This window comes from Narcine bancroftii, chromosome 1 (assembly GCF_036971445.1).
Source record: "Narcine bancroftii isolate sNarBan1 chromosome 1, sNarBan1.hap1, whole genome shotgun sequence".
NCBI lineage: Eukaryota > Metazoa > Chordata > Chondrichthyes > Torpediniformes > Narcinidae > Narcine > Narcine bancroftii.
This window is the reverse complement of record NC_091469.1, coordinates 240035526-240052359: the sequence shown is the minus strand read 5'-3', so window position 1 is coordinate 240052359 and position 16834 is coordinate 240035526. Positions and strand designations below refer to the sequence as shown.

Sequence of the window (16834 nt, the reverse complement as noted above, 5' to 3'; positions counted from 1 at the left end):
AGCATGATGCTCATTTCCTGGGACGTGTGGATCGCTGGCAGGTCTAGCATCTCTTACACAAAGCTGGTTCCCCATGAGCAATCTTGCATTGCTACATTCCTTCTAGTGAGGGTGCATTAAGGACAGAAAAAATAAAATTAGCAATACATGGGATATAAATTTCAGTAAGATTAACATTTGGAAACAACATAATTTTATGATTAGTCATCATTTTACCCGGAACCTGGCAAATATTTATTCCTCGTTCAAGTTCATTGAAACTGAGTTCCGTGATTTTGACTTATCGTTGATGAAGCATTTGTATGAAGCAGTAATTCTGTAGCACTTTTATGACTACATTTGAATTTTTGGCAAATTACCCGAAGGATTACTGCTGAATGAGGGATGTTATGGTTGATGATTCTATTGTGTGGAGCTTATGTTCATGAGCAGTGTAGTGAGTGCAATGTAGACCATGTCACGAAGCAACTCAATGGAAACTGGAGAAATTGTGCAGTAGTGGATGTCAAGAATGTTATCGGATGTTTGTGGCCTTCGTGAGAGCACAACCCTTAACAACATCTACCCTGTGAGCAGGGGAAGAATTTAATTCTGCCTTTTCATAAGGGAACTGATGGCATTTTCATTTTAAATGTAATCAGTGCTCTACAATCCCATCATTTTGAGCACCAGACAGCAAACTTCCACTTGCCTAAAAGGTTTGGCTTGTGCATCCTAGCTATTACAGTGCTAGGGGCCCAGATTCGAATTCAGGGCTATCTGTAAGGCTTTTGTACGTTCTCCCTGTGTCTGCGTGGGTTTTCTCCAGGTCCTCCGGGTACTTCCCACCTTCCAAAACATAGGTTAATTAGGGTGTATTTGGGCAGCACATCTTTAAATGACCAGAATCTGCCATATGCTGTAAGTAAAATTTAAAGAACTTTTCACCTGTGGTTTCCAACTAAGTGTCTACCGATCCCCTAAAATGGTTTGCATTCATGACAGTGAACAGTTGTTTAGGATTGTTTCTTTTTCGGGGTGTGGCCATGTGAAAGATCGAGTCAGACATGGGTTAGAAGAGCTCTCCATGAAGAATGATGATTCAAAGTTATCAAACTAAAGATTTTGCATGCTAAAAGTAGAAAATAGCGGGTAAGGAAAATAAGACCCAAAAAACTAGGGCTGAAGTAGTTCAAAAGTCACCGAGATTGTCGACAAAGTCTAGAAAGGAGTGGTGAAGAAGGTGCTGTCATGATGTTTGAACATTCTCAAATAGACATGGGGTCGACACCCGATCTGCAAAAGTTGCTGCCAACAATAAGTGGACGATTTTCTAAGGTGGAAAATATGTGGAGAGAGGTGGGAGACAAAATATCAGTGATGGCGACGGATCTTGAAAACCTGACGACTCTGGTCAAAAATAGCCTGATAATGTCTCAGGAAAAACTGAAGGCCCTGGAAGAAAATGCAACGGCATAGACACTGGACAAACAGCTGCTGCCGGATAAATTGATCCTATGGAGAATTTCAGTGGAAGGAATGATGTCTGTATCATTGGGCTAAAAGAAGGAACAGAAGGGAATGATCTGGTGGGGTTCTTTGAGGAATGGATTCCACGAGTGTTAGGAACATGAAAATTGCTGATTGAGAGAGCCCACCAAACCCTCATCCCCAGAAGACCATTTCTTTAGAATAATAAAGTGCCTAGAATCTCCATGGAGAAACTGACATGGGAATATAAACTGGGGGGACTGCCAGATGTGTCTTTTTTTTAATTATCTAGCAGCCCAGGCGAGGTTCCTTTCTTCTTTTTTCAAAGAGGATAGCTCTCACTCATGGATCCAAATAGGATTATGTACAGTGAGGGAGAGGGCAGCAAAGGATTTTATTTACAAATGGAATGTTAAATTAATTTTAAAAATGGGTAACTTTTTTTTAATATATATGATTGAAATTTGGCATGAGATTAATGAATGCATTGGGGTAAAAAAAGTGAGGTTATCACCAAAAGCACCACTATGCCAGAATGAATTATTGCCCATGAATTTCAAATTCTTGGGATGAGAAAGGAATTGGCCATATTGAAGATTGTTATGAGGAAGGGCTGCTTATGTCCTTTGAACAACTAAAACAGAAATGTGATTTGTCGAATAGAATCTTCGACTGCTTTCTTCAATTAAGGTTCCACAATGGTCCCACCTTCAAGTGATGAAGTGGAATGGATGATTAGGCTGGGAAATACTCATACGTTTATAACTAGGATGAATTTTGTTCTCCAAGGCAAAAGTGCTAAGCCGGGCCTACAAAGTTTGAGTGAGAGGTGGGAGTCAGACCTGGGTGTTATAATACGAGAAGGGGGTTTGGATAGTATGACATCAACAATCAATGCAAGATATGGACTGGTTTGTTACAAGATCAAACCAGCAACCACAAAGAAGGTATATCACACAGGGGTAAAGATGAACAATTACTTTATTAACAAAAAATTCACCTTCAAACTTTAATTTAAAATCTGCCCATTTTATAACAATCCCCACTGGTTATTATGCAAATCTCTATAACAAAACTCAAAACGGTCAACCAGTTTACCTATCTCGGCTGCACCATTTCATCAGATGCAAGGATCGACAATGAGATAGACAACAGACTCGCCAAGGCAAATAGCGCCTTTGGAAGACTACACAAAAGAGTCTGGAAAAACAACCAACTGAAAAACCTCACAAAGATAAGCGTATACAGAGCCGTTGTCATACCCACACTCCTGTTCGGCTCCGAATCATGGGTCCTCTACCGGCACCACCTACGGCTCCTAGAACGCTTCCACCAGCGTTGTCTCCGCTCCATCCTCAACATCCATTGGAGCGCTCACACCCCTAACGTCGAGGTACTCGAGATGGCAGAGGTCGACAGCATCGAGTCCACGCTGCTGAAGATCCAGCTGCGCTGGATGGGTCACGTCTCCAGAATGGAGGACCATCGCCTTCCCAAGATCGTATTATATGGCGAGCTCTCCACTGGCCACCGTGACAGAGGTGCACCAAAGAAAAGGTACAAGGACTGCCTAAAGAAATCTCTTGGTGCCTGCCACATTGACCACCGCCAGTGGGCTGATAACGCCTCAAACCGTGCATCTTGGCGCCTCACAGTTTGGCGGGCAGCAGCCTCCTTTGAAGAAGACCGCAGAGCCCACCTCACTGACAAAAGGCAAAGGAGGAAAAACCCAACACCCAACCCCAACCAACCAATTTTCCCTTGCAACCGCTGCAATCGTGTCTGCCTGTCCCGCATCGGACTGGTCAGCCACAAACGAGCCTGCAGCTGACGTGGACTTTTTACCCCCTCCATAAATCTTCGTCCGCGAAGCCAAGCCAAAGAAAAGAAAGATAACAGTGTAAAACCAATAAATTCCCCAGCCTAAATACAACATATGTAATTAAAGTCAAAGTTATAATTTCCAACCAGCCCACAGAAAAACTTAGACACAAAGCACACAAGACCCACAAAACTTCGATCTCAACCAAAGGAAAGATCATAAACAAAATTCAGTTTGTTTGGTAAACTGAAGCCAAAAGATCTTTATGTGTGTGTGAGTGAGAGAGAGAGAGAGAGAGAGAGAGAGAGAGAGAGAGAGAGAGAGAGAATAAAGTTGTCTTCTTGTGTTGCTTGCAGAGAGAGGAACCACTGGGTTGGTCCGGATCCTTCTGGCTGCCTTTGGAAATCCCAACATTCTAAACTGTCCTCCAGACCATGACTCATGCTTTGGGCCTTCGTGGTGGTTTAAAGTCCAAGTCTAGAAATTTTTAGATCATTTTCTGCACATGCTCAGTCCGTCTCCCACTCTCTCAGCAGACCACCTTCACCTTGGCTCTCTAAGGCAAACTGTCACTTTTTAACATAAAACCACACAACACATAGGTCAATACACAACACAGAACTCTGTAACAGGTTCAATTTTTTTTTTCTTCAATTATATCTCATGCCACACAAACTGCATATATCAAAATCTGAAATGAGCTTCAGATATGGCTGTGAATTTGGAATCTTTTTACATTCTACCTGGTTGTGTGCAAAGGTAAAATAATTCTGGCATGATATCGTTGAAACACTAACAAGAGTAACAGGAGTGACTTTCCCACACAACCCAGAGTTGTACCTTCTGGGCTACCTTATGGATGTGAGCTACCAACTGACTAAATTTCAGATTTGCTTTGTTAAAGAAGTTCTGGCTTATAACAATCACTTGGAAATCCAATTGTTCCCTTATTGCTTGATGGGCTGTGGAGTTACGTAATTGTATACCCATGGAGAAAATTACTTACAACTTGCAGAATAAATATGACACATTCATTAAGATATGGCAACTGCTTTTGGATCATGTCGGGGACCTATTATAAATTTGACCCTTCAGTGTAGGTAACAATGTGATATCTCTGAAAAAGAATTATGAAAAATGAGGGCTATAATGGTGTGTGATGTTATATTTTTGTATTTGAGGAAGGGGGAATTTTGAATTTTGTAGATATTTAATATATTTGATCTGTATAAAGGTTTAAAGGTTGCGTGAATGTATTTATGGAAAATGAAAAATAAAATATTTTTAAAAAGTGTTTCTTTTTCAATCTTGAACAAACTAAAAAAAATTTCAGAACATTTTATAGACTAAAGCTAGATTTAATTTGATTTATCAGTATTTTTACTCTAATTGGACACATTGTTTTAATATAAGGTAAATTTGTCCAGAATTAAGGCTTAAATCTTTGATTTTTAAATTCTCAAATTTTTCTGCATCTCAGCAGGTGAACACTGTCAGAATTTAATTTTGACCATTCAGTCCATATAATCAATGTTCGATATCAATGTTCGATCTAATTCTTTAGATCTAATTGTGGTATTTTTCTTATTGAAGTTTTTTAAATTTGCAATCTAAAATATTTTCCCAGGAAAGGGTTCTTCTGTGGCTTCTACAATATATGCAAGAACAAGGAATACCATTAGATGAAGTTGATCAGTGTGGAAATACTGCAGTTCATGTTGCAACACAGCATGGTCATCTGAGCTGCCTTCAGGTAAGGTTCACTATTATTAATACAGTTTGAGCAGAGTTCAAGCAGGATGCACTTGTTTTTCCATAATAGCTTAATGATGGTATTATGGAAAATAATTTAAATAAGGTATTATTTAAAATTGATCACGTAACTCTCTTCGAGCCTACCATAAGTGCCCTAAATGAGGGATTTTGGTGGATTCAGCACAATCCCTTGTGGCTTCTGACTGATGGCATTGACATTTTACAATCCTGCTCAAATAGGCATTGAATTGAAGATTTCACAAGGTGAAGACATTTTCCACCTTGCACCATTGTGTTCATTAATCAGTCTGAATACATGGATGCACATTATCTTGCAATCAATTGTTAACTTCATTTTAAAGTTCTTGCCCTGATTCATGACCAGCTTTGATTTTTACCCTTCCAAAATCTGATTTCCTTCCATCTCCCACTCTCATCCTGTCCTTCATTTTAGCTCTTGTATCTCGCTAAACTTTTACTAGTTGTTAACTTTCAAGGCCCAATTTAACGATTTCTTAGATCAAGGCATCGGTCAACTGCAGAAAGACATCTTTCATTCCCACGGTGGTCCCACCTTCAAATAATGAAGTGGAAGGGATGATTAGGCTGGGAAATATACCTACATTTATAACTAGGATGTATTTTGTTCTCTAAAGCGGAAGTGTTAAGCCGGGCCTCCAAAGTTTGAGAGAGAGGTGGGAGTCAGACCTGGGTGTTATAATACCAGAGGACTTTTGCCTGATTATGCTGTCTTGAAGTGCCTTGTTGTCTTTTGTTGCATGAAATCCAAGTTAGGTAAAGCTCACTTTTCTTTCATTCTGATATATGGGAAAGATTTTCACTTCCTCCTAATGAAATTGTAATCCTGTCGAATTGCACAGGAAAAATATTGGAGGGAATGTTATTGCTCAGTTCCTTAGAAATGGTGGGCCAAAGGACCTTATCCATTGTACTGTTCTTTGTTTAAGTTATTCATCTGTGCTGGACACTTGTCGCTAAAATTTGAAGCCTGATTTTTAACTTGCCTTATTGATGTCAACAAAGTAGATACAGCCTGATGATGGTGTCAGTTCAATTGATTTTTCATTAAAAATGGCACATCTTGAATAAGGTCTGGAACTAGGTAACAATAAGTAAATTAAGATTTTATGGCATGAAATGTATATGATTTAGACTGCAGTGTTTAAGTTTGGTGTCTTGTTGGCACTCGTGGTGCATAAATCAGACAAAAGCAATAGTGAATGGACAATATAGACCCAACCATTTATAACTATTACAATTTGAGATGAACACTGAAGGTCAAACTGTACATAAACTTCTATTCTTCAATGTGCAGTGAAACCACTTCTTTGGCTTGGCTTCGCGGACGAAGATTTATGGAGGGGGTAAAAGTCCACGTCAGCTGCAGGCTCATTTGTGGCTGACAAGTCCGATGCGGGACAGGCAGACACGGTTGCAGCGGTTGCAGGGGAAAATTGGTTGGTTGGGGTTGGGTGTTGGGTTTTTCCTCCTTTGTCTTTTGTCAGTGAGGTGGGTTCTGCGGTGGTCTTCAAAGGAGGTTGCTGCCCGCTGAACTGTGAGGCGCCAAGATGCACGGTTGGAGGCGATATCAGCCCACTGGCGGTGGTCAATGTGGCAGGCACCAAGAGGTTTCTTTAAGCAGTCCTTGTACCTCTTCTTTGGTGCACCACTATTGTATATGTAAATGATACGTCCATTTACATTTGACCCTGCTCTCACTGGCTGGCTCATGACTCCTCCCCTTTATCCCCCATTAAAGGCTGTCATTGCCACAGTCCTGCGCCCAGTTTGAGTCTGGGTCAGGGAGAGCCAGCAACACAAGGAATGCTGTCCATCTCTTGCTAATAAAAGCCTTCATTCCAGTAGCTTGTCTTTGCGTAATTGATCGTGCATGAATTTTGTTTCTTCGGAACATGGACAAATACTTGAAGCTGGACCACTTAGAAATCAATCTGAGAGAACCTGAAGCAGCCGACAAATTCATGCTCTGGCGCCACTGTTTCAAAAGATTCCTCGGAGCCTTTGAAACTGCGATCCAGGATGACGAAGACAAGCTCCATCTGTTATTTTCGTACATCGGGCACAGTGGATGGTCTGGAACTGCCAGACCTATGGAGATGCCATGGACACCCTGAAAGACCAGTACAAGGTAAAGGTGAATGAAGTCCATGCCCAGCACGTACTCCACTCTCGCAGGCAGCCACACGGAGAAACATTCAATGACTTTGTCAGGGCCCTGCAGGAAGTTGTGAGGGACTGTAACTGCCAGGCTGTGAGTGCAGAACAGCACACATAACTGCTGATCGGGAATGCCTGTATAGCAGGCATCCACTCTGATTATGTGAGGCAGAGGTTATTCGAGCAGAAAAGACTGAGCCTACCACAAACAACTGAACTGGCAAACACTCTGGAAGTAGCCATCCACAACGCAGGATCGTTCTCCAGCAAACATGCAGCCACCTCGTGGGAAACACAAGTACTGCCATCTTGGGAGATGGGATTGCAAACCCCCCCCCCCACCTCGAACTGACTTCCGCAGCTGTTAACGATCACCCAAAGTGCCATTTCTTCAGGTAGGGCAAGCATCCGAGGAACTACTGCCCTGCCAAGGACGCCGTCTGCTACAACTGCAGGAAGAAGGGACACTTTGCGTAAGTCTAAGCAAGCCCCCAAGCCCAGCAGTGCTGCATGTGAAAAGAGGATGCCATCTTTAATATAGTCACTTCTGGGGACCTGGAACATGCACACCATGGAGATCACCAATCGTGATGATGACACTTCAGTCTTCCCCCTCTTCCCTTCCATCTGTACCGAACAGTTTGTGGACTGCCCACCTCTCCCTCACCACGTGGCTGACGAACATCCCCAAACAAATCACCACGGCCGATATGAGGCCTCCCCACGCTCTGGATTTCACCCCCCCCCCCCATTCGCTAACCTCACCCCAAACTGTAAGCACATCACCACAAAAAGTCGGCGATATAGTGCAGGAGAAAGAGCGTTTATTAAGTCCAAGGTGAGATGCCTCCTCACCGAGGTGGTGATAGAGCCAAGTATGAGCTCCTGGAGAGCCCAAGTCGTTGTAGAGAAGAGTGGGGAAAAATAACAGATGGTCATGGACTATTCCCAGACTATCAACAGGTTTATCTGGCTTGACACATACCCACTACCCAGAATATCCAACATAGAGGGTGTTCTTTTTTTTGAAAATTTTATTTTTCATTTGCATCAATACATAAATATAATTCTTCATCATATAACAATACAATGTAATAAAAACAATACAAAATGATATGTTTTTCTTTTTATCTCACCTCCCCCAAAAGAAATAAAAGAAAAAAAGAACACCTGAATTTATTTATCATTCACTATTCATATATTCCTAATATATTATTCTCTCTTGTACATATTAATTGGGAGGAGTACGTATTTTGGATGATGTGGACGGACTTTTACTGATGAAATCCATATATGGTTTTAAAATCATATAAAAATTCTCCAGTTGATTCTTTAAATTACAAGTAATTTTTTTCAATGGTGTACAATTTTGAATTTCCGTATGCCATCTATCCAACCTTATAAAATTATCTGATGTCCATGTTACTGCCATACATTTCTGTGCAACCGCTATTGCTACCCTCAAAAAATTTTGTTGATATTTGCCCAACTTCAATTTAGTATCAATATCATATAAATCACCAAGCAAAAAGGTTCTGGGATCTTTTGGTATATGCATCTTCATAATTTGTCCCAAGAATATATTCAAGTCTTCCCAAAATTTTCACACTTTTTCACAAGACCAAAATGCATGTAATAAATTTCCTGTTTATTTGTTACATTTTTAGAATAATTTGATTAAAGTCCATGTCATTTATAAGAATCATGGGTCCTCTACCGGCATCACCTACGGCTCCCAGAACGCTTCCACCAGCGTTGTCTTCGCTCCATCCTCAACATTCATTGGAGCGCTTTCATCCCTAACGTCGAAGTACTCGAGATGCCAGAGGTCGACAGCATCGAGTCCACGCTGCTGAAGATCCAGCTGCGCTGGGTGGGTCACGTCTCCGGAATGGAGGACCATCGCCTTCCCAAGATCGTGTTATATGGCGAGCTCTCCACTGGCCACCATGACAGAGGTGCACCAAAGAAAAGGTACAAGGACTGCCTAAAGAAATCTCTTGGTGCCTGCCAAGGGCTGATATCGCCTCAAACCGTGCATCTTGGCGCCTCACAGTTCGGCGGGCAGCAACCTCCTTTGAAGAAGACCGCAGAGCCCACCTCACTGACAAAAGACAAAGGAGGAAAAACCCAACACCCAACCCCAACCAACCAATTTTCCCCTGCAACCGCTACAACCGTGTCTGCCTGTCCCGCATCGGACTTGTCAGCCACAAACGAGCCTGCAGCTGACGTGGACATTTACCCCCTCCATAAATCTTCGTCCACGAAGCCAAGCCAAATAAAAAAAGTATAATTGATGTTAAAAAAATTATATTGTACAATTTTATATCTAACATTAATTGTACTGGTTACATTCTCTTGGCAAAATCTTGACCAGGCCTTATCATGAATTTTTAAAAAACTTGTATAGTTCCCTTTTCTCCATTGTGTCTTGTAATTGTATTTGCATACAATATGTGAGCCCAAAGGACCCCAAAACCCAGCAGCAATAGACATTCACCAAGACCAGTGGTTTTTAAAACAAAAGTTATTTTTTATCAGCTTTAAAAAATGAAAATAGAATCAAACTTTAACTTAGCTCTATACTTAACTAACCCAAATTAACCCCCTTCTAATTCTAAGCGCACGTGTAAGTAATGTGTGTGTAAATTTAAGAAAAGTTCTTTGATTCACAGTTTAATTTCACTTCTCCTTCTTCCAAGTTCTTTGGATGCAGGCAATTCTTATACTGTGCACAGAATTTAACATGTATAAAGTTCACCAGGCTTTGGTGCTTGAAAGGTAAATGTAGATTCTTGTGGGGTTTGCAGAGAGAGATTTGTTGTTCCAGGGTTTCCACCATTAGTCACATCAATGTCTTTCTGATGAAACTTGCCCATCAGGGTTTTCCAGATGGTAACCTCTTTCTTCAGGCTACCACAGAGTTCCATTCTGTTCCTCTTATTCCAAGAGAAACATCAGACAGATAGCACTTCCAGCCATCTACTGCTTTTGGAACTTTTCATCAGTTTCAACCAGCTCTTCCTGGCTTGCACTGTTCAACTGCTTTTCAGTGCCACACACACACACACAAGCAGACAGGACTTCTCTTCTCTCCCTCCCTCTCTCTCCAATTCGCTTCCAGAAAGCCCATGTGACTCACTTGTAAAACCCCCAACACCTTCAGCAAACAACAGAAGTTCTTTCTTCTGCTCAAGCTGTTGTTAGATAAACAAAACCCAGGTGTGACTTTCCTGTAAGCACCCTGCAGAAAGATACTTGGAGTCATCCTGGCTCCAGTTCCAAACAATTTATGACAACAGTTCAATTAACACCTACTTGTGAAAGGTGTTTACATTCTCCAGAGATCTTCAGTATTTCTTCAATCTTTCAAATAAAATCTGTTTGAAAATGTATGTGTGTATGTAACCTACTCGAAATCTTACAAATTCTCCCCAAATATTACCAAATTCTCACAAAATATTTATTCATTTCAATATTAGTAATACATTTCTCAATAAATGTATAAATTATTAAATACTCAAATGTGCTCTGTTCCAGAAGTATAAAACTTGCACCTAATTTTTAAAATATGATTTAAGCTGATAGTATGAAAAAAATAGTAAAGAGGGTTGGAACTTGTTCATGAACTACTCTTTGCAGACAATGCCGCTTTAGTTGCCCATTCAGAGCCAACTCTCCAGCGCATGACGTCCTGTTTTGCGGAAACTGCCAAAATGTTTGGCCTGGAAGTCAGCCTGAAGAAAACTGATGTCCTCCATCAGCCAGCTCCCCACCATGACTACCAGCCCCCCCACATCTCCATCGGGCACACAGAACTCAAAACAGTCAACCAGTTTACTACCTCGGCTGCACCATTTCATCTGATGCAAGGATCGACAAAGAGATAGACAACAGACTCGCCAAGGCAAATAGCACCTTTGGAAGACTACACAAAAGAGTCTGGAAAAACAATCACCTGAAGAAACACACAAAGATCAGCGTGTACAGAGCTGTTGTCATACCCACGCTCCTGTTCGGCTCTGAATCATGGGTCCTCTACTGGCATCACCTATGGCTCCTAGAACGCTTCTATCAGCACTGTCTCCACTCCATCCTCAACATTCATTGGAATGACTTCATCACCAACATCGAAGTACTCGAGCTGGCAGAATCCACAAGCGTCGAATCCACGCTGCTGAAGACCCAACTGTGCTGGGTGGGTCACGTCTCCAGAATGGAGGAACATGGCCTTCCCAAGATCGTGTTATATGGCAAGCTCTCCACTGGCCACCGAGACAGAGGTGCACCAAAGAAGAGGTACAAGGACTGTTAAAGAAATCTCTTGGTGCCTGCCACATTAACCACTGCCAGTGGGCTGATATCGCCTCCAACCGTGCATCTTGGCACCTCACAGTTCAGCGGGCTGCAACCTCCTTTGAAGAAGACCGCAGACCCCACCTCACTGACAAAAGACAAAGGAGGAAAAACCCAACACCCAACCCCAACCAACCAATTTTCCCTTGCAACCGCTGCAACCATGCCTGCCTGTCCCGCATCGGACTTGTCAGTCACCAAAGAGCCTGCAGCAGACGTGGACATAAATCTTCGTCCGCAAAGCCAAGCCAAAGAATGAAAAAAATAGTTTTATTTGGTATATTAAATTTCTCTTTGATTTCTTCAAAAGTCATGAAAAAAGAACCAAAGAAACCTCTTTGTCCTGTTATTGTGACAGGTATCAAAGAAAGGATTGTTTAAATTAAGAGGAATAAGTGGATTCTGCTTTAGCATCTTCTTAGTTATTTGGTAGTTCTGAATTCCTCTTTGTATATGAATTCCATTCCATGTCTTGAATAAATGTTTTAATATTGGTACTTCTCTCAAAAGTTCCTTGTTCCATTTATACAAAAAGTATTCTGGATTAGTTTCTCTTCTGTTATTCATTTCTATCTGTACCCTCGCTGTTTTCGCCCCAATTTGATAACAGGAGGAGAGAAATCTTAATTGACCTGCTTTATAATAATTTTTAAAATTCAGCAACCACAATCCTCCCTGATCAAATTTCCAAGTTAGTTTTTCCCCAAAGCTATCCTTGGCATTTTATCACACCAAATAAATTTTATTACACTTTTATTTAATTCTTGAAAAAACTTAATTGGTATGGGAATGGGTAATGACTGAAATAAATATTGCAACCTTAGAAAAATATTCATATTTATACAATTTACCCTTCCTATTAAAGTTATTGGTAAATCTTTCCATCTCTTTAAATCATTTTTTTTGTAATGGTAGATGATTCAATTTAAATAAATTATTTAAATTTCTATCAATATTAATTCCTAAATATTTAATTGTTTCCTTTTGCCACTTAAACTTCATCACCTGCTTACTTAATGTATAGTCCCCATCATTCATACATTGACTTTATAACCTGATATCACACCATATTCTGCCAATCATATATTTATTTTCTTCAATGATATTTCTGGTTCTGTAATTTATACTATAACATCATCTGCAAATAAGCCAATTTTATGTTCTCTATCTTCTATCATTAAAAACCCTTGATCTCATTATCACTTCTGCCAATGGTTCTACAGCTAATGCAAATAAGAATGGTGATAATGGGCATCCTTGTCTAGATGACCTTTGTAATAGAAAAGGTTTAGATATTTGCCTATTTGTGACCACCTTAGCCTTTGGGTGATTATACAAACCACTTATCCAATTTATAAAATCATTGGGATTCTGAAAGCATTCAATACTTTAAATAAAAAGTCCCATTCTAGTCTATCAAATGTTTTTTCTGTGTCTAAAGCCACCGCTACTGTTGGTATCTTTTCTTTCTGGGCTACATTTAACTATGTTAAATTTATTCATGGATCTTCTATGTTTAATAAACCCAGTCTGACCTATATTTATTAATTTAGGTAAATATTTAGTTAATCTATTAGTTAATAATTTGGATACAATTTTATAATCTGTATCAGTCTATAAGAGGATGGTAATAAAGGATGTTTCCCTTTTTTGGAACTGCTGTTTTAAAAAATTCTGGTAAGTCGTTAGAGTCTCTTATTTGATCTCCTTAAATTATTTGATCTCCTTAAATTCTTTATAAAACTCCAGAGAGAAACCGTCCTCTCCCAGAGCCTCATGATTTGGCAAAGACATCAAAATATCATATTCCTCAACATCCATAAAGGAATTGGATAATTCCATTTTTTCATCAACATTTAATTCTGGCAATATAACTTGTGATAGATATTCATCTATTTTTCCTCATCCTTTAAAGATTTGGACAGATATAATTGTTTATAAAAATTCCTAAAATCATCATTACTTTCTTGTGTTCTGTATGTAATTTGACCAGTTTCTTTTTCCTTTTGCTGCTATTATTGTTCTTGATAATTGCTCCGCTTTGAGTTGCCATGCTAAAACTTCATGGGATCTTCATAATATTTCTTGTGTCCGCAGTACATCTCTTTCTACTTTATAAGATAGTATAGGATTAAGTTTCAATTTTTTTATTCCAATAATCTTCGTTTCTCTTCATTTTTATGAACATGCAATTCCTTTTCTAAATACAATACATCTTTGTCTAATTGATCTATTTCTTTCATATATTCCTTCTTTATTTTAGATGAGCAAATTATTATTTGTCCTCTGAAATAGGCTTTCATATAATAAATTTATTTGCTACTGAGAGTTCATTAATTTCAAGAAAAAAATCTTTATCTGTTGTCTCAAATACACAAAAGTCCTTCCTCTTTAAACACTTTAAAATTACTATATTAAATCCCCATCTATAACCTACATTTTGTTCTTCTTCCAACACAATTGCCATCACTAAAGGTGAATGAGCTGATAATATTCTTGCTTGATATTCAATCTTCTGAACTCTAGTTTGTAATTGTGTAGAGACTAAAAATATATCAATACGTGAAAACGTCTTGCATCTAAAAGAATAAAAAGAATAGTCCCTATCATTAGGATGAATTTTCCTCCAACTATCAACAAGTCTCATCTCATTCCTTAAATCTGTCACGATTTTAACTACTTTGTTTTTAAACAATATTTCCATCTGATCTGTCTAGTTTTGAATCAAAAGTAAAATTAAAATCTCCATCTATTATTATTTTTCCCTGGGCACTTGATAATTGCATAAAAATATCTTGTATAAATTTCCCATCATCCACATTTGGTGCGTCTATATTCATTAATGTCCAATATTCTGAATAAATTAGACAATTAATCATATCTCCCTGCTTTATCCAATATTGTATCCAATATTTTAATTGGTAAATTTTTATTTATTAATATAGCTACTCCTCTGGCCTTGGAATTAAATGAAGAAGTCAATACAGATCCAAGCCAATCTCTTTTTAACTTCCTATGTTCTATTTCAGTCAAATGAGTTTCCTGCCAAAATGCTATATCTACTTTAATCTTTTTCATATAATTTAACAATTTAAAAAAATTTTTATTGGATTCTGAATTCCATTAATATTAATACTAATAAAATTCAATTTTCCTGCCATTAAGTAGCAATATTAAATCTCCTGTCCATTAATCGTCCCTTTCCCATTTCTCTCACTCCTACTAAAATAACAGCATATGTTACAATAATCTTAGTCAATCCAAGCGTAAAATAAGAAAAGTAAAGATAGAAATGAGAATTAAAGAAGAACACCCCCCCCCCCCCCCAAGGCACATGATGTTATATATCTATTCCCCTAATCTATTTGGGATGTGATCCAAATCACATTCATGTGCATGACTTCGCAGTGAGGCTCATGGTCCCCACTAACTCACTCGATATACCAAACAATCCCTTGTATTTTTATCATGGATTCTAATTCTCTCATAGATCATTTAAAATGTGTATAAATAACAAAGCTTAAACCCTCCTTCCCATTGAAAATCTCTCAAAATATTACTTTTTTCTCGTAGTTGCAGCAAAACCTTTTCTATCTGATAATACATACAAGTCTTCTTTGGCTTGGCTTCGCGGACGAAGATTTATGGAGGGGGTAAAAAGTCCACGTCAGCTGCAGGCTCGTTTGTGGCTGACCAGTCCGATGCGGGACAGGCAGACACGATTGCAGCGGTTGCAAGGGAAAATTGGTTGGTTGGGGTTGGGTGTTGGGTTTTTCCTCCTTTGCCTTTTGTCAGTGAGGTAACATCCACCTGTCTTGGTTTTTCAACAATGAATCTGCATACATCTTTGCCTCATTAGGTTCCATGAAAAGCCTATTTCTCCCTTTTGGAATAAAGACCTTCAAAACTGCCAGATACCTTAAGACAAAAGCATAACCTTCCATAACATTTTTAGCAGCATTGAATTCTTTCCTTTTTTTTCAACAATTCAAAACTTGTATCAGGATTTTTTTTTTTAAATTATTCCCATTCTGCCATTCTTTTGCTTGCCTCACCACAAGCTCTAATTTCTTCTCTCATACTTCATATCGAAGAAATCTGACTAGTAGGGTGTTCTCGACCATAGGCCTTAAGTCTGCCTATCACCAGCTCCCCATTCGCCCAGTGGAGCAGCAGTGCACTGCTGTCGAGGAGGATGGTCATTTCCTTAGAGTTTCTTTTGGGGTCATGAATGGGGTGTCTTTTTTAAAGGAAAATGGACCAGATGGTGGAAGAACATGGGCTGCGAGCCACATTCCCGTACCTCGATAACGTCGCCATCTGCGGCCATGATGAGAACCTACAAAAAATTACTCCACACACGAAACTCCTCAATCTGACGTACAACCCAGGAAGTGTGTTTTCACCACACGTTGCCTGGCTATACTAGGCTGTGTTCCAGAGAATGGAGTCATCAGCTGTGACCCTGACCACAGGCGCCCCTGTTAGAATTCTCCCCACCCCCCACCACTGCCTCAAGGCCCTGAAAAGGTGTCTGGGGTTTTTCTCTTATTATACCCAGCTATGTGGAGAAGGCCCATCCCCTCATCAGGGCCACAGTTTTTTCTCATCAGCAGAAGCCCATGAGGCATTCAACCATACCAAAGTCAACATTGCAAAGGCCACGGTGCACACAAAAGACGAGTCCATCACATTCCAGGTGGAGAGCAATGCATCGAATTTTGCCCTGGCCGCCACACTTAACAGGCAGGCCAGTGGCATTTATTTTTCATGCGCCCTCCAAGGCCGTGAGATCTGGCGCTCCTCCATCGAGAAAGAGGCCCAGGCTATTGTTGAAACAGTACAGCACTGGAAGCATTACCTCGCCAGTAAACATTTTACTCTGCTGACTGACCAACAGGCAGTCGCCTTCATGTTCAACAACCAGCAGCGAGGTAAAAATCAAAAATGACAAAATCCTGAGGAGGAGAATTGAGCTCTCCACCTACAATTATGACATACTATACCAGCCTGGATAACTCAACAAGCTGCCTGATGCCCTGTCTCAAGGGACATGTGCCAGTACTCAGATGCACCGGTTTCAGGCACTGCATGATGCCCTCTGCACCTTGGGATAACCCGTTTTTTTTTCCCACTTCATCAAGGCCCAAAAATTGCCGAGTCTGCGCAGAGTGCAAACCGTGCTTCTACCAACCTGATAGTTCACACCTGATCAAGGCAACTTGCCCC

General features: G+C 40.0%; 1 protein-coding gene across 3 annotated transcripts in view; it reads left to right on the top strand.

Moving 5' to 3' along the window:
- Positions 1-16834, top strand: part of sncaip (synuclein, alpha interacting protein) — a 111336-nt gene that overhangs the window by 78102 nt on the left and 16400 nt on the right. For all 3 annotated transcript variants that reach the window (XM_069893605.1, XM_069893597.1, XM_069893615.1), the window contains one exon: positions 4920-5045. In XM_069893605.1, the coding sequence (XP_069749706.1) occupies positions 4920-5045 (126 nt within the window). The remainder of the gene's footprint in view (positions 1-4919; positions 5046-16834) is intronic.